The following is a 25,330-nucleotide window of genomic DNA, read 5'->3' as shown; positions in this document are numbered from 1 at the left end:
GTTTAATATTGAACATTGGTGACTTGTGTCATGAAATGTCATGATGCTGGGTTTGAACAAATTGATATAAGTATAATATACAGGGATTTTTTTAAACAAGGGAACAGGGGCGCAGCGCCCTCATGCCGTGGTCATGCACCCTCTTACCCTGGGGAGCAGATCCTCTGGCAACCATAAAATTCTGATTGACCAGGTATCACATGTGGCCACAGTCTTCAACTGTGACCTGTCTGATAGTAATTTTGGCCCCAAAGAAGCCATAGAATGCTCCATTTTAACTTAGGATTATCAAAAACTCTGCACCCTATCAACTACCAATTGGTGGCGCAGCTGAATTGCAGTGCTCCCTCTTGCATTTTTTTTTCTAGAAAAACCCCTGATACTAGTACTCTATATGTTATTACATGTATGAAATATTACATGGCCTAGAATCGTCAACTATTATTGGTTGATTGAAAAGTTAACAAAATAGATATGCCAAGTAAAATCAATGAATTTCAACATTCATCGTTATTAAAAAGCAATTATATGATTTTTACATTGCTTTGTGACCAAAACACCGTGGAATCTAAGATTAACGTTAGCCGAGTGAATATTTGATAGTTTCTTGTGTTCCAACTTTGATGAGTTATAGTAGGTGATTTAGAAAAGATTGTGCATGAATGGAGGTGGGCTGTCCTTGTGTGTTTTTCAACAGATGGTACAAAGTTCTTCATTTGTGTTCTTCTTTATACATGTAGTACACACAACCGCAACACACTACAGTTTCACAGTGCGTACATGTACAGTTTAATAGTACGTGGAGAAATTGCTATTATTTGTGTTTACATTATGTACATGTATGTTCATGATTATGTAGTACATGTAGCAGTAAACGCCCATGTACAACTGTATGGAGCATGGTTCACTTTGAGACTAAAGTACAATATATGTACATGTATATGTCATCTGTTTGACCTCCAATGCCCTACATCATGTGCCTATAATAAATTAACCACAGTCTGGGTCTTGGTACATACATGTACATGTATAATGTGATCTCCATGTACATGTACTGTAGAAGTGACAGAATTTGAGAAATTACAAATGTACTACTGTAGTTGTTACCTACATACATGTGTTATATGGGTGTAAATGTTCTACAGATTACAGTGTAAAAGCATGTCAGCAACATCTAGTTATGTAGAATAACTGATACATGTAGTTGTTGCATTTCAGAAAAGGTTATATACTTCAGTAGGAGTAACCGTAAATAGACCTTATTTACCGTTTAATGTGAGATCTCGTGGTATGTGTGAAATCGAATTTAAAAACAGGACAAACAAAAGTCATAGCATCGTAGTGATGTGTGAATCGACAAACACAAAAGTATTTTAGAAGTATTTCCGCCCATACTAATGTGCTGTACACATTTGATGATGGTCAATTTTAATGAAGTAAGGATATCTCAACATAATATTTCCAACTCAAAGATAGTTATTTTGAAATTGAGTTATAACAAAGAAATTCAAATCTTTCAATTTTTGCGGCAGACGTTCAGTTCACGTCTTTCATGCAATATGCACAATCTTGAAAATCGTCTAATTACTGCTAATGATGTCATAAGAGATTTTCGCTTTCAGCATTTAAAAAAAAAATAGGTTGTATTTTATGTTCTCATATTGAAAGTATTATGTTTTTGTATATTTTACAAAATGTAGGCCAGGCTCACGTGTAGTAATCATGCTTTGTACTGCTGTGTATTCATGTGATACAATGTATACTAAATATACTGGTGTGATGTGTAACTTGCATTCTGAAAATATTATGTGACTTTCCAAAATTTGTGACCCACATAAATCTATTTATTTTATAGTACTATCTGCAATGAATATTACTGAGATTCCTGTGTTTTTCATTGGCTTAGCATAAATATGAATTTAAGGTGGAATTTTCGGGGGCAAACTATCCATGCTGTGTTATTAATGTCTTGAAGGCGGGAATTATCAAACTATAAAACAAACCGTAATTTCATGCTTTCTAATAACGATCTGAAACTTGGATAACTATCAGATTTTTAGATCTATATTAGATCGATATTAGATCTATATTAGATCGATATTAGATCTATATTAGATCGATATTAGATCTATATTAGATCGATATTATGCAGATTGGGTCAGATATTCAGGGTCAGATTTCATGACTAAGTGTCATCCTGTTTAATACTGATTTAATATCTATCTAAAATCTTTATAATTATCAGATACATGTAATTCTTGATCTCAGAAGCCTTGTCCCAAGTGCCAGCAGGTCTTTTAAATGATATTAGAGGCTTGGGTCATAGTCAGGGTCATTGTGATCATTAAGATGGTTGGTTACCATAAACAAATCATCTGATTTCCCAGTATGGATTTATTTATAATGTGTTTACACAAAACACATGTCAAACCTCCATGAAAATATTGATTTTTGATCCTTTGGTCACCATTGGTTTGTATGGTAAACAGCTCTTATCATACTTATCTCAGAATTTATTTTGGTTACATATGGTGAAAAAAAGCATGTGTAGTTGATGAATAGGAATTGTTGTCATCAAATATTAGGACATTCTGATGCAGTGTTCTCCCCAGAAAAATGTATCAGAGTGGCGGCTAATTTGCATATAATTTACATATCATTAGCATTTGTCTGAAGATAAAGAAAACAATAATGACAGGCTTGCATGGATGAAAATGTGTCTTTATTTTTTAACAAATTTATGTAGAAGATTAAATGAATCTGCTGCTGTGTGATTTCTATGTAATGTTGATTCTTCGGACTTTCATGGAAGCCCAGTGATCTGCAGCTTTTGAGAACGCCGTGATTTTCTTTGCTTCCCACTTCTATTAAATGACATGGCCTTCTTGTGCATCTCCGAGTGTGCGTGTTTATCGATAGCATATTTCGTAATAGTTATACATGGCATAGAATTCCATACCAAAGAACTATTTCTGGATGTTTTTAAGTTGAATTTTCCACATATGTGTCACAGCATTCCTAAAAGATAAGAAATAGGAGCGAATCAATACTTGTATTTAAAAAATATCGTCACGATCAACACGAAAATAAACAAATTGCCGCCATTTTGAAAAGTCGCTAAACTTAAAAATTGCCACGATAAACTTTACCCAACTATTTCAAAACACAATACTAGTATTAGTTACTTTGATTAATCGTAGCCAACAATTTTTGAACTTCCAGAAAGAAGGTCGTTTCCAAAAAAATGTTTCGACGATCGGCAAAAAATGAAGCCATACAAAAATTTACTAAACTAGGTCAAAACTCGCTTCCAAGTAAAACGCTACAAATAAATACTTTTTTTACCTTTGCCATCGGATGTTTCTCTCAGCCACGTATATTTTGTTGTCCATTGTGCATCAAATCTAGAGTTTATTTTTTTGCACTTTTCGTTGTAACATCATCTTGGACACGTTTAGTACCACTGCCGACAGGGGTACCGGTGACCGCGTTGCTGGTGGGTGTATCGCTCGCAACCAGGGGCCCAGCAGGGCATTCTACGCGGAACCACAACGTAATATTTCTGCTGTTTGACATTGTTGCTTCTTCCAGCCAAATATGCTACTGAGAAAATACTCGCTATTACCCCAATTAAATAGGGCGAAAGTGTTTATTGTCGAAGTACGAAGCTGTATTAGTCCATTGTCTTTGCGTAATCACTGACATGTTTCCATTCACACCTGATTTGGCTCACAGTACCGGACGCTGATGACGCTGACTAACAGATTCGCACGTGTATTAACAAGCTAAAAGAAAGAGTAACAGGAAATGCCACAGAGTAGCGGGCAATCTCTCAGAGTAGCGGCATAAATAATGGAGTAGCGGCCCCGCTACGCTAAAACGCTTTGGGGAGAACACTGCTGATGGCAACAGTGGCTTCCTATGGAAATTTTTCAAAAAACTGTTTTTGCATCTTTTTACTCATTTTTTTTTCTGAACAAATATTTCATACATGTACATGTACTAAGATAAAGATCCCAAAAGTGGATAACATCATTTGTAACAATCCATAATTATGTGATTCTTTTGAAACCAAATATTTATTAGGTTGAATACTAACAGTAATAATAACTTTAAGTGAGAGAGTAATCACCTGTGCATGCAGTAGATTGCATAGTGTGTCATTGTTTAGAATTACCGTACGTGTAAGAATCTATCCATTAGCCTTTGCATTTTTAGCATGTTTTGTTATCATTGATTAGGACTAATTTCCCACGTATGTGTCGGTGACGATCCCTCACATTCAAATGACGAGTCAAATGAAATTTTTTTCATTATGAATACAAATCACAGAAATTAATCTTGGTGACAATTAAATTATTTTATTACAACAGATATAGAAAGAGGTCAGTTTATGACATCACTTTTGTTTGTATAGTTATGTTTTATGACACATGTAATAACAGATTTATAACCTTTTATGCAGATATTGGTTTATGCAGGGTTCTCCCCAGAAAAAATGCATAGTGCCGGGGCTAATTTGCATAATAATTTGCATATCATTTACATATCTTTCCTTCATTGATTAACAGAACTTATTTACAATTATGAATATTAGTGAGCTCAGTCACAGGGCAAATATTTTTTTTAATGGAATCAACACATTATGTTTCACAATTTAGAAAAGTTTGAAACATTCTCGAAATACAAATGCTACAGACTAAAAACAAACACAAATACATTATTGTTGCAATTTAATTGTTTTGTAAAACGTTGAAGGAAACTCATTCAAAACGTTAAGCCAGATTTATGTTCAAGAATCTCATAATTTTATTCACTCCAAAAACATTCTCTTTCAAAAAATCGATCACGTAATTAATTGACGTATTGTTGTAATTTATTATTCGTACCATCAACTTCTAAAACGTTTACAATTACAGTAATGAGCGAACAAATAAAGCTTCAAAACGATCATCAAAGTTACGACGTGACATAACTTACTTGGCCATGTTATACACCAGTTATAGCAATAATTCCTCAACAAATTTTACTTCTTTTTTTTTTTATATGAAATGTAAGTAAAATCCGACTTATTTTTATCGGGAGCGATTATTTTTGATCACTTGATCGCTTTGGTCAAAAAAAAACAGACCCGCCATGATGTTTGTGAAACATTAGCATGTGTCGTTTGACCCGATGGATCAAGAATTCCATTAACCAATCAAAATGCCGCATGGTAATGCCGGTAGAACCCGAAGTTTTCCGAATGGTAGTGATCATAAAAATTACATTGCGGAAGTAAAGCGATGTCGTAGCACGATGTGTTGGCATCGATTTCAATTGAAAACTGCATGACAGCTTTCAAAAGAGGTGATTTGCAATTTTTAAAAGGTAAATTAGGTCTTGAAAGAAGAGTTTTTACATGATTCGCAATGATAACAGTTCAAATGTATTTTACCAAATCACGCAATAAACACGTTGTTTTTTTCTTGAGTAGCGTGAACTGATCGTGAACTCCGATTTGACCATGTTATATCGAGGTGGAATTGATTTTGAAATAATTTTAGCTTTCAATCTAAAGACTGTGTCTATCGCAGAAAGTATTTAATTACAGACAAAGAAGTGCAAATTCCACAAATTTGACTAGCCGCTACGTATCGTGCGACTAGGTCTATTGTTTATAAATTATAATCCACGACTGGCAGGATGCGTGTCGGTCGGTATGTAATTATACCAACAATCAGACAATAGTCCTCGTCGGAAGCATTTCCGTGGTGATCACTAATTTTGAGTGACGGTCGGGGCCGACCGGCGTGGCGAACAAAGCTTTTTCACATCTGATATTGGCATGTCAAATATGAAATCAAGCGCCGAGGTGGGAACACATAGCGCCGAGGTCCCAAGTGAAGCGCCGAGATTCACAGGTATAGCGCCGCGGACCTGGGCGCTAAAAAGCCCTGGGGAGAACCCTGGGTTTATGTGACTTGTTTTAATTACTAAGGTGTGTTTAACATTTACCATAGCAAAATTAAAACAATGTTTCAGGATGTGCAGGATGACGACGAGAAGTGAAACATATTTGGGGTGGGGGCTAAGTTGCATGGAGCTACACTGAGAATTAGTGAACATGAACATGAAATTTATGCTTGGATATCTAAAATAACATGCTAACTAAAAAGTCAAGTTTTAGGCAACACCGATCATATGTATGATTTATAAATGACTTTTGCTTGCATCATGGAGCAACAAACCTTTAAAGCGAGAGGGTTGTCACCTGCGCACACACAGGGAATTGAGTCCCAAGCGATGATAACAACACACGGTAAAAGCACAAAGGCTCATGGGGTAGATGCTTGTGTGTAAACAATGGCACGCTATGGCCACCTGACGCATGCGCAGATGGCAACTCCCCCGCTTTAAAATGTTAGTATATTTACAGAATCACTATTTCATTGTATGTGAAGATGGTTTTGGATGAAAGGTTCTCATGATAAATTTCATTAAATTGTTTTTTCATCCACAAATTTGTTGTTAAACACAAAGACTATTGATCTACCTTGAAATGTTGAAATATTGTTCCACAGAATACACAAAACAAGGAAACAAAACCAGAAGAATCATGGGAAATCCAGACATGTGACAAATAAGAAGTGATGTCTTCACACATGTACATGTATTGTGTACTAAGCTTTGTTGATTGTAGTTGTTAGGACGTGTACATTACTTTAAAATGCACACCTGCATAAACTACTACCGTATAATCTGCATCCCTAATAGAAGTCGCGCCCATACTTTTTGAACAATTGAGAAGCAAACATTCACCATTTCTTATATGTGTAGATGCTCTAATAGAAGCCGCATTCCCTCTGTTGCATTGTATGCTTTTAATACAGATTTTACAGTAGTACACTGGATATCAGGTAACTTGTTTAGATAAATATGTGTATTTACAAAAATATGGCCTTGTATCGGCTACTCAATGTCTACTCTTGTGTGTGTACATGTAGTAACCATACAAGGATTGTCAAATTTTCATTAAAGTTGTACATTGTAATACATGTAAACCAATATTCTATTCTACAATGTACATTCATTTGCCTTGTCGCAAAGTATTTTTGTCCAGCTCCAGTCTGTAATACAATGTAAATTATGATTTAACGTGAACCCATATCAAGAGTCAAGTGAGCTGATCCCATATGCAAATATCATGAGACTTTCATGGGATGGGCCTTATCCTCATTGTCTATTTTTTTTTTTTTTCAAGGCTTGTTTACTCAACAAAACAGGTTTGACTCCTGATTCTTAGAGCTGAAAAAAAACGTGCACAGAACGGTCCACATGACGTTATATGATATTGGCGAGGCTTGCCACCAGAAACAAAATACTTACTTAAGTAAATAAATTGAGGCAATCATTGAACAGGGTAGAACAATAGCGTCTGCTCTCGTCTCCTACTACCTTCCATGCGTGAGGTAACACAACTTTAATCTGGGTCAACTTTGGATCATTTTGGCTTCTGTCAGAAAAATATTTTAAAAAATAAATTGTTTGGTGAGCATGACAGTGATCCATGGCTTTATAAGTCAAGTATCTTATGGTTATATGAAAACATTGTATGGTTTATCTAAAAATATTTGCTCTCATGGAAACTGCTGTTCAGGATAGTATTACATGGATGCCTGTGTCAAGTTGTTGAGTATACTTTCAATCTCAAACAATCTAGAGGGGGAGTGTCATTGTATACATATAATTTGGAGGCTGAATGTAAACAAAATATATTTCCATGTTCTCACGTTGTGCCAGTAATTAAAATGATAGGGATTTCATCTTGCAGTCACACCAGCAATTCTTACCTTGTACAAGAGACGTAAATATATCATAAATATTTATGCTAATTTACGCAGACGTAATGTGTTTTTATGTCACTCTAACTATTACGTAATACATATATACTGTTACGCTTTTGTTAAGAACCTTGTTAAAGGGGAACCACTCAATCCCATAGATTGCACCACGTGCTCATGGGTAATTAATTCCGCCTCTGCTCACTTTAAGTAAATGAATGCTTATTATGCTCGCTACGAGTGTAATCGCCAGCGTACATATTTATGCCCCGTAGAAATGTATTTGGAATCACAACTTGATCTCTAAACATTGTTAATGGCACATTTCCCGGAGCTCCCGCCAAGATGTGAGCGACTTGGTTCGGATTAGCATAATAATTGCAGTGGCCATCTTGCCCCTATTTATAGTATCGGTTCCCCTTTAAGAACAAAAAATCTCTATAGCAAGTTCCAGATTGAATACTGGAGGTATATCCATCCACTTTTGTTTTCCTTTCAATTTTACATCTATTTAAACTACATTGTATATATTTATCTCATTCTGAGATATATAATAGGCTTACAAATACTAGTACTGATGTTTTCCACTAAAGCAAATTTGGCAGAGAAAAATTGTAATTTCAGTGTGTATTTGCATGAAATTAAAAGAACTGTTTCCCGATTGTCAAATTCCACTTGTACATGTAGACTTAAGCTCCTCAAATATATAGAGCAAACCCTGAATGGTACTGTCCTGTCTTGGGCTTTTTTTTAGCTCCGCTGTCGACTTTGTCGAGCGAAGCTTATCATATGAGTGATTGTCCGGCGTCTGTCGTCCTGCGTCCGTCATGTCAATGTTTTACTTATTCGACTTCTTCTTGAAAACTACAAGCCTGAATGCTTTGATACTTAGTGTATATGTACCTTGGATAGACCTCTCTCTGATTTGTTCATTTCATGATCATATCTTCAGTTCTCTAATTTTGGTGAATATTTTGTCATTTTTGGTAAAAAGTGATATTTTCGACTTCTTGTTAAAAACCGCAAGTCCAATTGCTTTGATATTACATATATAGGTACTACATGTGGACCTTTCTCAGATTTGTTCATTTCATGATCATATCTTCAGTTCTCTAATTTTGGTGAATATTTTGTCAATTTTGGTAAAAAGTGATATTTTCGACTTCTTGTTAAAAACCGCAAGTTCAATTGCTTTGATATTACATATATAGGTACTACATGTGGACCTCTCTCATATTTGTTCATTTCATGTTGATATCTTCAATTCTCTAATTTTGGTGAATATTTTTGTCATTTTTGGTAAAAAGTGATATTTTCGACTTCTTGTTAAAAACCGCAAGTTCAATTGCTTTGATATTACATATATAGGTACTACATGTGGACCTCTCTCATATTTGTTCATTTCATGTTGATATCTTCAATTCTCTAATTTTGGTGAATATTTTTGTCATTTTTGGTAAAAAGTGATATTTTCGACTTCTTGTTAAAAACCGCAAGTCCAATTGCTTTGATATTACATACATGTATATAGGTACTACATGTGGACCTTTCTCAGATTTGTTCATTTCATGATGATATCTTCAATTCTCTAATTTTGGTGAATATTTTGTCATTTTTGGTAAAAAGTGATATTTTCGACTTCTTGTTAAAAACCGCAAGTCCAATTGCTTTGATATTACATATATAGGTACTACATGTGGACCTTTCTCAGATTTGTTCATTTCATGATGATATCTTCAATTCTCTAATTTTGGTGAATATTTTGTCATTTTTGGTAAAAAGTGATATTTTCGACTTCTTGTTAAAAACCGCAAGTCCAATTGCTTTGATATTACATATATAGGTACTACATGTGGACCATTCTCAAATTTGTTCATTTCATGACGATATCTTCAATTTTCTAATTTTGGTGAATATTTTTGTCATTTTTAGTAAAAAGTGATATTTTCTTGTTAAAAACCACAATCATTTATGGTGAAAATGATATTTTTGAATTCTTGTTGAAAACAGCAAGTCCCATTGCATTGATACTATGCATATTGTTCATTTTCTAATGATATCTTCTGTTCCTTAATTGAAATGTGCATTACTTACAGCGGAGCTACATGTATCTCAGCCGAGAGGCTGCTTGTTATAGATTTGGAACATTGTTACATTACCATCACTAGTACAACATTTATTCGATAATAAAAATAATAATATTAAGACTTTGCAATTCCAGGCCATACATGTACATGTAGTGAAAAAATATAGCTGCAAAAATTAGATGGTCCAATTATTAAATAGAAGTAGTCCCTACTTTAAATGTTAGGACTTTGTTTTTACACAATCTGTTGGCTTTACTAACAAAAACAATTCTATCGTCATGGTAAATTATGGTATCAGGGATTTGTACAACTGGGAATTTTTCCCCTGGAATTTTTTCTGCTGGGATTTTTTCCTACATCCTGCATGTGTTGGGATCATTTTACTAGTCTCGATGAGTGATATTATTCTCTATTAAAGATTACAGACATTACATCATGTACTTTGTCTGTGTATGGTCTTTATTTAGTATAACTAATAATCCAGGGTTCAATTGGTATCAAAAGCTGTCATGACTGGTCAATGTAATTATATATAGGTGGTTTTATAAGTCAAGCAACAGGCATCTCTGATCTCTGATGTCTGAAATCATTATTCAAGTTATTCTCAGTCTGTCAACACTTTAAGGCAAAAAGCTGAGATAGATGTAATGCAGTCACTCCAGTTGACCGATGCCCAAGTTGTCAACAATACATTGAAAATCACATCTCGTTTGATATGCTGGGAATAGTATCGCTTTCAAAGAGTTTGCTTCCTGTGAAATCTTTATCATATTTATCACTTCACATGGTTATAAAAAGCTGTATAATATTTTAAGTTTTTGGTAACACTTGTGAAACTTTGTTTAAATTTCAGATTTGAAGCAATTCTTACTTTTCTAAGCCAACACAAAATTTAGCTATGGTATTTACAGGTAAACAAATATGTGTTCAACATATACAAGCCTCACATTACTCTGTTTTTAATGCATGTTTAATAATTTACCATAGAAGAAAAGGCCAACATCTACCTGGTTTGTCAATGCAATGTTTAATAGACAAACGTTTTAAAACCCCAAGACATAGCAAATCGATAAGTATCATTGTAATATATTGAAAGATAGTATTGTATTTCATTTTGTTTGTGCATTTGGTTGGAAGAAGATTGTGATTACTACCTTATACTGAAATATATTTGAATATATAATTTAGAGTACCCGGGGGGTAGTATCAAATTCCCACCTCCAGTCCGGTCAGACTTAAAATATACCACAAATATTCACATTTGAGATATAATTTTTGGTATGTTTTGGTTCTTGGATATTTCAGCTTCGTCATCCTGTACTTCGTTTAGTAATTCAGACTTCCCAGATTGAGTAAAAATGGATAGTTTCACAATTTTGACCCGAAAAAAGCCTGGGCTTAATTATTTGCTGAGGGATGTGCACTGTAACTTGCAGCACATGAAGCTTTAGCATTAGGCAATCAAACAAAAAATGACATGGTACTAAAGTACATAAAGTATGTTTTAAGGTCTTCACTTTTTTATAGCATTAAAAAAAGGTTTTCTTTCTTGCTTATTGTGACACCCTCAAAGGCGAGTAATTTCCATTCCCCTCCGGGTAAACAATGGTTTAGTCCCCTTCTTTACACTAGGACTCAAAACAATTTTTTTTTGCTTCATTTTGTAAAACAAAAATTACTGAAAATGAGTGATAGCGTGATACCATACGATTTACCAACAAGCTTTTTAGATTATACATTTTACGATCACTTCTGTAGGTTTGTTTTACTACTACACATACATGCGTTTGCTCATGAATATATATCCGCCACCTGATGCATGTGATAGCTATACAAATGAGATATATCAGGTGGCTGCTGGCTTTGAAGGGACGGAGAAAAAAATTAAACAATGTTTAGAGAATAATTTAAGGATGATGTTGCCCATTATTGATAACAGGATAGGGATGGAAATGTTTGCAATATTGAGTGAGATTCATTTAATGAATATCTCTGTCTGAGCAAGCCCTGTTTTCACGTAACAATAAATCCTATATTAATTCCTGTTCTGATGTTTTCTCTGATGTCCTTGTACCAATTCTTCGGAGACACATTTTTCAGAATTTTTCAAAATCCCCCTCCCCTGAGTTTCTAATTAATGTCAACTATTTTTGAGAGAGATTTAAGTAATTCATCAAATATAGAGAGTGAAATTATGGCGCCTGCATAAAAAGCTACCAGGTGTGTGTGTGTATAAATCTATATTTAGTACATTCCTGTCATTGTTAATTAATTTACTAATGATTTTTATGAATTACGTTTTTGATGAATAATTAAATCTAATGTAGCTTGTTGTAACATGTTAGTCAGTAAATGTCAGCTTATCAATGTAATGACTTATAAATGAACAAAAAAGTACATGTATACCCAATTTTTCTGTTTGTTTAAAATACAGTTTTTGTTGTTTATGGACTTTGCGTGACTATAAATTCTGTTATATTGCTATTTTGACCTTAATATACCAGTAATTTTTTTACTAATAATTAACAAACCAGTGTGTATAATACAGCATTTGTTCATGTCTACATGTGGTTAATTTCGCTACTTTATAGTATTCAAATTTTCTCATCATTTCCTGTTTCACTCGTTACTAGGTCGAAAGCTGGCATATCAATGTAAAATATACAATGGAGATAATAAGAGTTGGAAATGAGTGATTGCTAACTGGTAATCTCCTCTAAAAATTTACCAAACTAATCATATTTGATGTGTGTCATTGGTGTGTATACAGGTACATGTACATTGTACACTTGTATCCGGCAATATCATTACTCAAGTACCGTATCATCAGCATGTTACGATAAGCAACAACCTCCTACTGAATGTCTTTTGACTGGGAATGTGACAGTTTTTCTAGGTAAAAATAGCCCCAATCAACCAAATGATATATTAATGTGATCACTGAGTGATATATGTACATATACATGTACCTGGTTTCAGTGATACCTACTGGTATTTGGAATCTACATACACATATATAACCATGGAGGTTTTTTTTATTGTCAGGGTACATGTATACATGTAACATATGTGTGCATGCTACTGGTAGTGCTCAGTGTTACATTGTGTAGCATGTTTATTACATAAATTACAATAGTAATGTATGAGGATTTCACCTTGCAATGATTATACTGACAATTTTAATGTCGTTATTGATATTCTGTTCTTGTTTACTAATCTGCAATATTTACTGTTATCGAGTAACTGAAATAAAGCTAAGAAACATGTATATGAAAATAGTAGTCTGTGTTTGTGTGTCCTTACATAGAGGGCAAATAAGAGCAAAAAAGAGGGCAATGACTGTTTAAAAGCGTATTTCTGTACTGTAGTGTATTATTTATGTATTCATTTGATTCTATCGCATTTGTATAGTCTTACTGGTAATGTTATATGATATTTATTTGTGTAATCTAATACATGCACATTTTCTAATTGTGTACTTGAATGTGGATTCTACTTATTTAAATGCTTTCAACAAGTGTGGGATATACCTAATGGTACCTTAAACTATTCTGATGCATAGGAAATGACTCACTATAGTCGTACCTTGTCTGTCCATCATTCCTCATGTTGTTCCCCTTTTTTCTCCATTTTTCTCTGGAATATTTTTCTAACAAATAAAAATATTGCTGAAGATAATAAAAAACAATGTGTCGAAAACTACATTTAAAATAAAAATAAAGACCTATTTGTGAATGTCAGTTTCAGTAGAACATACTCCTGTGTGTTCACTTCAAACCCACTGTTTAAAATGAGTGCGAGGGCATGGGTTATCGTAAAAAAGTAACTGAAATTCTTTGAAAACACATTTAAATAATTTAAAATATGACTTCGAACATCTTGGATAAATCAATCAATGTATTTTTTTGCATTTATTTTTCTTCTGTTCTTTTTTTTATAGATTTTACAAGGTGGTAGAATGTTCTCATTTATGCATTTGAAGCTAGGAAGATGAGAGGACATGTCATGTTTCGACCAAGAAAGAAGTATATTTTTTTACTATTAGTTTTGATGTTGGTACCTTTGATTATACTTACTTATCTGAGTGTGATGCATGATGGTAAGTGAATAAATGGAGGCCATGATGAATTTATTCTAATTAGATAATTATTGTGACAGCCAAGATGGGTTCATGCAAATTAGATAACTATTGTGGATTCCGCCTATCAGGCCTCGCAAGATCTCGTCGCTGCATTTTTGCAGTGGATTGTTTAATTTTACATCTATATGCTGTGCATGAAGACCATTTATGGATGTACTGTTCTAAATGAATAAATTACAATTACAAAATTATTGTAACTGCCATGATGGATTTATGCAAATTAGATAACTATTGTGACAGCCATGATGGATTTATGCAAATTAGATAACTATTGTGACAGCCATGATGGATTTATGCAAATTAGATAACTATTGTGACAGCCATGATGGATTTATGCAAATTAGGTAACTATTGTAGCAGCCATGATGGATTTATGCAAATTAGATAACTATTGTGACAGCCATGATGGATTTATGCAAATTAGGTAACTATTGTGGCAGCTAAGATGGATTTATTCTAATGAGATATTAAGGTTAATAAAGTAATAAACTGAAAAGTATGTTGGATTCAATAATCAGGTAACTAATTTTGGCAGCTACATGTATGGTAGATATGGTATATTAATTGATTCATGTAGAATACTGTAGCAGTAATTATGCTTTTTTTCAAATGTATTGTGTATTTTAATCACATCTCGCATTAATCCATGTTACACTGTAAAGAACAAAGCCATCAACTTATTTACACAAACTGTGTACTGCACTGCATAGTCAATAGAGAATTCTCAGTCTCCTAGGGTTGAAACATTTTGTGTTTCACAAACGTGAAAACATTCTTAAGTCACACACACTGTATCTGAGATAAATTGCTTCTATTGGCAAGTCTGTATTCCCAACTTTTGAGTTCAGAGATGGTAGTTATTTTGTATATTAATAATTGATAATTTCCATATTAATATATAACAGTTTCTAGTACAATAAATATAATCAGTATTCTATTACCCGGTACTGCCATTGTTTTAGGCTCTCGTGAATTGAAGTCTGAATTGAGACAAAATATACATCAAAGATGACAAATCTGATGTGAATAACATTTTTGAGAACACAGAACACAACAATTCTGTAGTCAATTCAAAGCTACTTACAACATTGTCCCTGATTGGCTACCCTGTCCTAATATGCAATAGTCAGACCAATCAGAGAGTAGCTTGTTTGTTGACAGTTTTTCAGCATATCAAATTCTGCTTTGTTAATATGCTTTGACTCAGCTGCAATTTTGTCAAATTATTAAAATCTGTTTTGTTTCAGATAATTTTAATAGAAATAGTTTAATGGGTTTTAATAATAGAGAAGCAGCATTAGCTGAGAGGGTCCGAGAAGTAGAAGATGAAAACCAGATGCTAAGAAGACAGTTAAGGTAATAATTGTTATCACCAGGACTGTTTGGAGTGTTTAACAGCTGATTGGTTATACTGTGAAGGCAGTATTCACTTGATTTTAATTTAACTATTTTCGCTGATATGTGTAAGTCTACATGTACTAACATTTAAAATAACACGGGAACAGTAAATATGGTTAAATATCAAAATAGTGAAATTAAACACCCGTAACTGTGTTTACTTTTTGAGTAGCTGTGTTGTGTAATATAATCTGTGTATGAATACATGTAAAAGAAGACAAACATTGATATATAGAAATAAATAATAAATGACTACATATACCAGAGCTATTCACTATTCTATTGTCAGTGGTCATTGTCCTCTATGTTCAATATGGAACACATAGCAATGTATACAATGTGTGTAAAATACATTGTTTTTTTACATGAAATTAGAACTTGCGCTGCGCTGCGACCACTACCCTTTAATTGTGTTCATGAGGACAACATTTTGTCAAAGTCGCTTTACAAGATTTTTAGTGAGTTTTTCATTGGAAAAAAATATTTATCTCATGAAATCTGTGATGTTCTTTTTAAGAGCAGTTGTACCATCAAGAGTTGAGTTTAATCATAGTGTTCTACTTCAAAATTATTTTAATTTTTGAATAAAAATAAAAAGTTTGTTTTTCTTATTTTCAGTTTATCACAATATCAATTACAGCAGTCTTACCAGAATAATATTCAGGGCATGGATCCTCGGAATGAAGGAACCGACGACAAAGAAGTAGAAATAGGAATTAATAATGGGACAATAATTTGTACAAATGTTGAAGAGAATGTGCCAAAATGTGAGGTAAGTTGGAAAATGGATGTTGTAGTAATAACCCTTAGAAGTTTTGTTGAGAATGAGAAATCCACAAGACTTATCTCTGCCCCTCAAAAACTGTTCCATTCTCTCCTGTCATCATGTTGACTGTCCCAATTACCATGGTACATACATTGTACCTCAGAAGAGTAGTGTGCATGATGATAGGAGACAATGAAACTTAATTTGATGAACAAAAAAAATAAAAAAATGCACTCTCACTTTCAATGAACTCTCAACAGCCTTATCAATTAAAAGTTCACTTTCATGGCTGATGTGAATGTACTAGTAAACACTGTACAAAATGTTGCTAGATAAATTTGATACATGTATTTAATAATTTGAGAGCATTTGTAATAATTTCACAAACATCAATTTGTCTCTTAGTGACATAATTTTGTATATACATATGATTATACTTCTCATTTGAACCATTGTTTGGGCTGTACATTAATTTCTTTTTTTATGCTGATTGTAAACTGACCACAGTTGTATTCATATGCCAAGTGTACCTGTGCAGATAACTGTACAGTACATAACTTATAAATCAGCATTGTCTTAGCTACATAATTGTAATGTAACTTGTAAACCGCTATAATTGTAAATCAGACCTTACACCTTGGCTAAGACTGTGCAACATCAGTCATTGAGCAACAACAGTAGTTGATGACAGATTGAATTCTTCCTTAGTTATTGAAAAAGTTGGCAAGATGTTTTGAATCGCAACAAAAACCACATCAGGCACTGACTTTAACTTTATCTTTATGTTTTTAATTGTAAACACACTCTGACTTGATTAATGATACATTAATCAAAGCAATGAAATCTTTTTTTATCTTGCAGGTTATACATGTAGCTATAGTGTGTGCAGGTTATAATGCCAGTCGGGAAGTAATAACATTAATAAAATCAGTGCTTTTTTACCGAAAAAATCCCATCCATTTACATTTTTTGGCTGACAAGCCTGGACAGTTAACATTGTCTACTCTGTTTGATACATGGGATATTACAGGGGGTAAGTTTTATTTTTAGCTCCGCTGTCGACTTTGTCGAGCGGAGCTTATCATATGAGTGATTGTCTGTCGTCGTCCGTCACCGCCGTCCGTCGTCCTTGTCAATGTTTTACTTTTTCGACTTCTTCTTGAAAACTACAAGCCTGAATGCTTTGATACTTGGTGTAGATGTACCTTAGGTAGGCCTCTCTCAGATTTGTTCATTTCATGATGATATCTTCAATTCTCTAATTTTGGTGAATATTTTTGTCATTTTTGGTAAAAAGTGATATTTTCGACTTCGTGTTAAAAACCGCAAGTCCAATTGCTTTGATATTAAATATATAGGTACTATATGTGGACCTCTCTCACATTTGTTCATTTTGTAATGATATCTTCAATTCTCTAATTTTGGTGAATATTTTTGTCATTTTTGGTAAAAAATAATATTTTTGACTTCTTGTTAAAAACCGCAAGTCCAATTGCTTTGATATTACATATATAGGTACTACATGTGTACCTCTCTCAGATTTGTTCATTTTGTGATATCTTCGATTCTTTAATTTTGGTGAATATTTTTGTCATTTTTGGTAAAAAGTGATATTTTCGACTTCTTGTTAAAAACTGTAAGTCCGATTGCTTTGATATTACATATATAGGTACTACATGTGGACCTCTCTCAGATTTGTTCATTTTGTGATTGTATCTTCAATTCTCTAATTTTGTTGAATATTTTTGTCATTTTTGGTAAAAAGTGATATTTTCGACTTCTTGTTAAAAACTGTAAGTCCGATTGCTTTGATACTGTACATATTGTTCATTTTCTAATGATGTCTTCAGTTCTTTAATTGAAATGTGCATTGCTGCCAAGCGGAGCTATCTCAGCCGATAGGCTGCTTGTTTAGTTTTATGTATAATTATTTAATTTCTATTTTGAACTCTCAATATATGCCATACTATATATTTCATCGTGTGTTGCTAGACAATAGATTAATTAGTTGAATTGATAATTTATCTTTGATATTTAAATTATCTACCATTGAGGTGAAGTAACTAAGACGTGCATATCTAATATTCTTACTTACTCAATTTATTTATAAATTCTAATTTCATAGTGGAAGTAAGTTTCTATGCAGCGGATGATTCCAAGGTGAGTATGTAACAAATTGTTAAAAAGTTGGTACAAAGATAGGAAATGATTCATTCATTCATTTATTTAATTAATTTTCTTTCCCTAATTCCATTCTCACAAATGTTTGACTGAATTGTTCCCGTTATTATTTATTTAAGTATCTATTGTAATTTTTGCAATTGGACCAGTGGTCTTGAATGCAATAAATAATCTGATTACTTACTTGCTTACCAAGGCACTTATTTACATGTTTTTGTTTTTCACAATTAATTTTACATGTCAAAGGCAATACATACTGGACAGGTAAACTGCATCTTCACCAGCCATAGTTCATTCATTCGACTGTTGCCTCATTGGCAGAATTCCCATCATAAACCTGTATTCACTTTTGACAAAACCAATTACAACAGCCCATGCACTGGTGCATTTTCTATTGTTATTGGTCGTGTCATGTGTTGGTCAAGGCACATGTTGTGACAACTTTCCATTAGAGATCAAAGGTGAAGTCGCATGTTTTGTCAGTCAAACTATGATGTGATAAAAGACGACAAAATCTATTGGTTTAAATTTTTTTTACTTGTTGTTACAGGAATGCTGATTGGTGAATCCAGCTTGGCACAGCCAATCAAATCATTCAATTTAACTGTTGTCAAATACAGCTTTTCCTTAACATGATCATGCATGCATTCATAAGGAAGGCCAAGAAAGGCCGGCTTTGGCGGAACCATGCAAAACAGACAATGGGGAAACAATTGATAATGACTCAATAACTCAATTTTTTATTAATACAGGATGATGTTTCTTGGATTCCTAATAAACATTACTCTGGTGTATATGGACTCATGAAATTACTACTTACCAAAGTATTGCCGAAAGATATGGATAAGGTTAGTCTGCTTTCTTAAGTATTGTCATACATGCTGATATGGACGGATATTGTGGACCAGAAAATGATGAAATTCCTTGACAGAAGGGTCATGGTTTTGAATCCCACACCTGCAGTAATCAAATAGGGGTTTTCATCTAATGAGGAAACTTTTCCTGGTTTTTCCCACACTACAGGAAGATTTCAAAAGTTCAACTCATTATTGTATATATAATAAATAAATATTGATTATTGTCTCAATCAATTATGGATGTATTCACTAGTTATGTGATAAAATGAAAGATTTTTGTGATAGCTTAGGGAATGAAATGGTAGTTTTCATATACTGTAAAATATTTTAGCTGGAATTAATTTTCGCTGAAAAGGCTTTTTGGGCGTTTTTGCTTTGAATTTATTTTCACTGATTTTTGATGAGTTTAATGTGAAATATAGGAAAAAAAAGTACACTATATTTGGTGGATTTTATTTTCACCGAATCATTTCTTCAGTGAAAATAGCAAAAATAAATTCCAAGCGAGAATAAAGTATTCTACAGTAAATCATTTCAACAATTTTGCTACCATGTTATGTTTAATATGGTACCATAACAATGTATACAATGCGTGTAAAATACATACATGCTTTATTTACTTGAAATTCAACTCTGCACCATGTAGTGACTGTAGTGCTAACGTTAACCTTCACGTTTGTTCACTTTTTCCAGGTCATAGTTTTAGACACAGATGTTACATTTGCAACAGATATTGCAGAACTATGGAAAATTTTTAGAAAATTAAAAAATAAAAAGGCCATTGGTTTGGTTGAAAACCAGAGTGATTGGTACTTAGGAACATTATGGCGGAAACACAAGCCGTGGCCAGCTCTGGTAAGTCTGAGTTTTGATCTGTATTGGTTTGTTCATTTACATACATGTACGGTACATGTCTGTCTGACGTTAAGCCACCTACCCCTCTAAAATACATGATTTTTTGAGCGGAGTACCCTGGGCGAACTAATTAATCTGTCAATCAAAGGTGACAGTTGGCTTGTGTTGGCAGACCTTGCCAGATTAGTGAACGGTTGAAATTCATTCATATTAATTATCTACAATATAATTTCTATAAATAAGGCAACTTTCTGATTTATCAAGATCCACTTAAAAAAGATTTTACATGAAACTTACTACTATTGCTTTTTTGTTTCATTGTCACATTCACGTCATAGTCCGGAGTCATTTCTCAGACATGTTTTTACCACTCACATTCAAACTTAATACACATATTCCCATCAATTTTCATTACCATTTGATCAAGTATAGCTTTAGTATAGTTTTAAACCCAGTCTACAGCAACTTTATTTTTGTATATTTTAAAACGAGGCTCCTAATTAGCTTCTCATTTGCATACAGAAATTCCCCTTGTGACGTCAGAAGGGGAAGTCGCATGGCAGCTTGCATTGCCGATACGTGTAATTAAGGCAAATTTCTTGTGCAGTTTTCTCGTCTTTGACTATATTGTCACTTATGTACTTGTTCGTCCAGGGAGAATGGACCATAATGAACACATAGTATCAATTTTTGTTGCATGGGGTTGAGTTAGATGCGAAATATGTCCGTTTTGGTGTAGCTGGTCACCGTGATCGTCACCGACACCGGCGCACATTTGTACACTGTTGCTGGACAAAATAGAATTTGACGTCGGAATTATCATGTTATTTAGCAGGTTACTAGGCATGTCACTACACTGTTTTATTTCATTGATCGTCTGAGTAAAACTTTCAAATTAAAATAAAAGAGAACATATTTTGACATTCTAAACATTAGACTATAGTGATCACTATAAAATAATTAAAAAAACGACAAATCAAATAAATGACAGCCGCGTGGAAATAAATTGACATTTTGTTGAAATAGGTGAACGCGGCGGGTCACGGCGAGGGCAAGTGCATTAAAAGCGGCGTTTAATTGGATAACAAAAATAATCATCGAGTTCGACACACATACAGATAAATTCAGAGTGGATTCGAGTTAGCTTGATCCATGGCGTGATTGTCATAATTATAACATCGTATTAAAACTTCATTTGGTGGAAAGACATTGACCAAGCCCGGATTCTTATTTCATAAATTATTACGCAGATCAAGCTGCAAGCATGGAGGTAAAAAAGAACAGAGGTGTGAATTCGACATTCAACACCAATCACCAAACAATTCAGAAACTTTTAGCCTTCGAAAATGAAAACAGTTAGCAGTGTGTAAGGGCTGTGTAATTTCCTGTTTGTCCGACGCTTCGTTTTCGTGTCACTGTCAAAATTATTGCTAGCTTTTACTTAACAGGGACTAAATGGTCTCTATAAAACGATCAGGATCACACAAAAAAGTCAACTCATTTGAAACACTTGCCGGACGTCTCTCTCTTCTGAAATCCGCCTCGGTGATCATGGGCTGGTCCGGAATCTATTTCTTTCAAAAGTGTTGCGCCAGGTTTACGTTGTCGGCGTTTCTCTTTATACCTAGTCGTTTTTTTTTATGGACGAGGACAGTTGAATGAATCTAAGGTTAAGTGATGTCGCACCTTCGGATCGATTAGAAACGTGTGAATACATACACTATGGCTATACGTTTCACTGCAACTGCCCACAACACCACATCTAAAAACTCTCTCTCTCAAAAAATAAAATAAAATAGACAAAAAAAAAAGAAAAAACGCCGACCGAAAAATGTATATCGTTTAAAAGTATGTATACTGAATGATCAGTGTTATTACGGCTCAGGCGTATGACTTCCTCTCACATTTTGTCATTTGGTGGCGCACTTTCGGCGAGAGTCAGAAATCCGGAAACAGTTGACCGTTTCACAATAGGTGGGCGTGGCTACAACATGAGAAATATTCCAAATTTACTTGGATACGAGTAATCATTTTCAGCAAAAAAATCAATAACTACCCTTTTCAGTGGGACACAGATCTAAAATGGGAAACGTGAGGGTGGGCATTGCACAGGCACTTTAAACTTGTTCGAGGCCATACCTTAAAAGTGAATATTAATAAAGATTATTAGTCAAGATTTGAACAAAATTGGACAACTAGTTTTTGTTCATGTCCATGTTTGTTTGTCATTTATATATTGCCTGATCCAGTTGAAAGTGTTCATATATTATATAAGTACTATACTAAGTACTCATAATACTATAATAATACTATAGGTTGTATAATTTGGTGTGACTTTGTGTGATTTGGTGATCATTTTGTCCAGGAACATTTCTTTCAGACGAACAGGGCTTTGTAACAGGATCCACATACTGGGTTACAGACGCACATCATTTTGACAAATGTTTCTCTGAAATGGTTTGCATGATTTCATTCATAAACTCAGTCCAATTACTGTACATTGCCAGCAAAGCAATCGCATCACAGCACTATTAAGCCAAATGTACACCCACATTTCTGGGCCGCTCCTAGCGACTAAATTTGATATTAAATCGTGATTTACAACATTTTTATTTTTAATTGATGTTTGTTACAGGGAAGAGGTTTTAACACTGGTGTGATTTTATTAGATGTAAAAAAATTAAGAAAAATGAAATGGATGCAGATGTGGAGGTTAACAGCAGAAAGAGAATTAATGAGTATGCTTTCGACCTCACTGGCTGATCAGGTAATTAAATTCTCTCCTTGTAGTATGCTATTGACCTATGGATCTCACTCCCTGTGGGAAAAACTTTAATGCATAGTACAGAATGTGACCCTTTAATCTTGACTTAAAGATCTGTCATTTCTTAGACATAAGGTTTAGGATTTTTAAATTTCAGTGGAAAACAAACTCATGAAATATCTTGCAAATGTAGTCACAAAATGCAGGTCTTTAAATTACTCACTTTGTTCAACCAGGAAGACATGTATTAACATTTACTTTGCTTTATAGGATATCTTTAATGCTGTAATTAAACAACATCCTGATATCGTGCATCAGTTACCGTGTGCATGGAACGTACAACTCAGTGAAAACACAAGAAGTGAGGTAGGTATCTGTAATGGCAAGACCCCAACCTTTCTGATTTTAAGCTAGTCTTACTTGAAGTGGTCTTTGGCACATGTTATTGTGGTTACAGAACATGACATACCGGTATATTAGATTATATTACAGGATTTACATCACATGACCTAATACTGCCGCCATCTCCTCTGTCGTTCATTTCAGACTTGTTACACTGAAATATCAGACATCAAGGTCATTCACTGGAATTCACCGCAGAAGTTACGAGTGAAGAACAATCACATAGAATTCTTCCGCAATCTTTACTTAACATTTTTAGAGTATGATGGTAATTTATTAAAGAGAGAGCTGTTCGGTTGTCAGGCTTATCAGCACAAGCCCAAAGAAGTTGTCAAAGAGGTGAGCTTAATAATGGAGTGTTTGATGAATTGAAAATCTCCATATTCTTGGTTATGTGAACATGGAATGCACAACTTTAGAGCGTTTTTGTTTTGTGCATAGCATCATGCAAAAAGACAATTTATTTTATATTTCATCTACTAAACACAATACACAAAAAACAGACACAATATGACAGAACGCCATTGCCTCGCTTTATTTTCACAAATAATACGGTGTTATATCATGTAGCTGTATTTTCATAGGACAAGCATAGATACACTGTATCACGATGTCTTGTTTTGGTTCTTGTGATCTCCCCAAACAATAACCCATTATCCATAACATTGCCTAGAGGATGTTTCAGATAAACACTGTTAATTTCTCTGAAGTGGGCATGACCACCAGCTGCTATCAGCAAGTTTGAAATGTCAACTGTTCAGTCAGTCACATGTTTTCCTTTAAGCACCATATCAAATGGGACGAATTTGTTCACATTTTCCGTTATTTTCACTGAATTCAATCTTAATTTTGGACTAAACATACAAAAGGTGTTATTGCCTCTAGTTTTTGATCAAAAAATTAAAAATTTTGCTCAACATTTTTTGTGAAAAAAAGGAGACTACAAATAGAACTATTTTGTGGATGGTGCCTGAAGTTGGCTTTGGTGCTCCAAGGGTTAAATCACTTTTTGTCCGTTTTTCAACATGTGTCTTTGACAATATATGTTGTGAAAGCTTTAGATGTAGGAGAAAACAGATGTACATTTTTAGTAGCATTTTCTATTTATATCACATCCACCAGCTTGTTTCTGTTTTCATCAGCTGATGTAATAATTTATTTTTTCAGATTACTGAACTTGATGAAGATGATCAGTGTTATGAGTTCAGACGAGAAAAATTGCTGACACATAGGATACATTTATACTATTTAGATTACCAGTATATACAGGTAAGTGAATATCTTACAATATCTGATATTTAATGCCAAAGTCAGCTTTAACAACAACAACAAAATTCCATAACTTTTCTGTATTTGTTTTAAATATTGATCAAGAATATAAGCCTGTTCAGCGATCATCTTAATCCTTCCAATGATTTGAAAGTTCTGTTCTCCAAATTAGTTTGTTTATACAAGTATTAGTTTACTGTGTTCTTACCAGTTCTAAAAAAGTTATAACATTAAGTTCAAACCAGAAAGCAACAAAGCTGTTAATGTTGCTATTAATTAATGCATTTTGGGATGTATGTGTGTTGGAGATGCACTTTTAATAAAGGGTATGTAAGGATTTTCACCAAACTTTTTTGCGAAAATTGTGGCATTTGTAGGGTTAGGTCAATTAGCTATTGACATCATTTTTTATTATGTTAATATATGCAGATTATAAAAACCTGAATAATGTTTTCAATATTTTGTCAATAATATTTATAAAGACCAGTAGACAATACAAGATTTATGTTTATTAATTCCAAAATTAACAACTAATATTAAATCGGATATTTCTCTAAAATCTGAAGTTTTCATTGTGGGTGAAATTATTCATTTCAAAATTGTTTATCTACAGGATCTTGATGGCACTGACGTGACATTAGTGGCACAGTTGTCTATGGATCGGTTACAGATGATAGAATCTATATGTAACCATTGGCTAGGTATGTATCAACACGTCACTTTTGTAATAAACTCTGTTTCAACTGAACAGACTGGTCACTGGTAGCAACCATACTGTCCTGAGTAC

General features: G+C 33.7%; 1 protein-coding gene and 2 long non-coding RNA genes across 3 annotated transcripts in view; 1 reads left to right on the top strand and 2 right to left on the bottom strand.

The window, feature by feature from the left end:
- LOC100366528 (xylosyl- and glucuronyltransferase LARGE1) overlaps positions 1-25,330 on the top strand; it is a 45,112-nt gene that overhangs the window by 4,662 nt on the left and 15,120 nt on the right. The window contains exons 2-13 of the mRNA XM_085501499.1: positions 13,851-14,009; positions 15,299-15,407; positions 16,068-16,221; positions 17,077-17,248; positions 18,341-18,375; positions 19,149-19,244; positions 19,947-20,108; positions 22,744-22,875; positions 23,143-23,238; positions 23,419-23,613; positions 24,442-24,543; positions 25,157-25,244. Of these exons, the coding sequence (XP_085357625.1) occupies positions 13,901-14,009; positions 15,299-15,407; positions 16,068-16,221; positions 17,077-17,248; positions 18,341-18,375; positions 19,149-19,244; positions 19,947-20,108; positions 22,744-22,875; positions 23,143-23,238; positions 23,419-23,613; positions 24,442-24,543; positions 25,157-25,244 (1,450 nt within the window). The 5' untranslated portion in view covers positions 13,851-13,900. The remainder of the gene's footprint in view (positions 1-13,850; positions 14,010-15,298; positions 15,408-16,067; positions 16,222-17,076; positions 17,249-18,340; positions 18,376-19,148; positions 19,245-19,946; positions 20,109-22,743; positions 22,876-23,142; positions 23,239-23,418; positions 23,614-24,441; positions 24,544-25,156; positions 25,245-25,330) is intronic.
- On the bottom strand, positions 2,701-3,513 carry LOC146750878 (uncharacterized). Its single transcript, XR_014928228.1, has 2 exons — positions 3,346-3,513; positions 2,701-3,018 (listed from the first exon to the last, which is right to left on the bottom strand). It is a non-coding gene; the product is annotated as an uncharacterized LOC146750878 (long non-coding RNA).
- Positions 7,226-25,330, bottom strand: part of LOC146750877 (uncharacterized) — a 56,441-nt gene continuing 38,336 nt past the window's right edge. Inside the window, exon 3 of the long non-coding RNA XR_014929938.1 lies at positions 7,226-7,495. This is a non-coding gene — a long non-coding RNA (uncharacterized LOC146750877). The remainder of the gene's footprint in view (positions 7,496-25,330) is intronic.

The sequence above is a fragment of the Saccoglossus kowalevskii genome, chromosome 1 (genome assembly GCF_978046115.1).
Source record: "Saccoglossus kowalevskii chromosome 1, keSacKowa6.1, whole genome shotgun sequence".
Lineage (NCBI taxonomy): Eukaryota > Metazoa > Hemichordata > Enteropneusta > Harrimaniidae > Saccoglossus > Saccoglossus kowalevskii.
The sequence above is the reverse complement of the archived record's forward strand: the minus strand, read 5'-3'. Positions and strand labels throughout refer to the sequence as shown.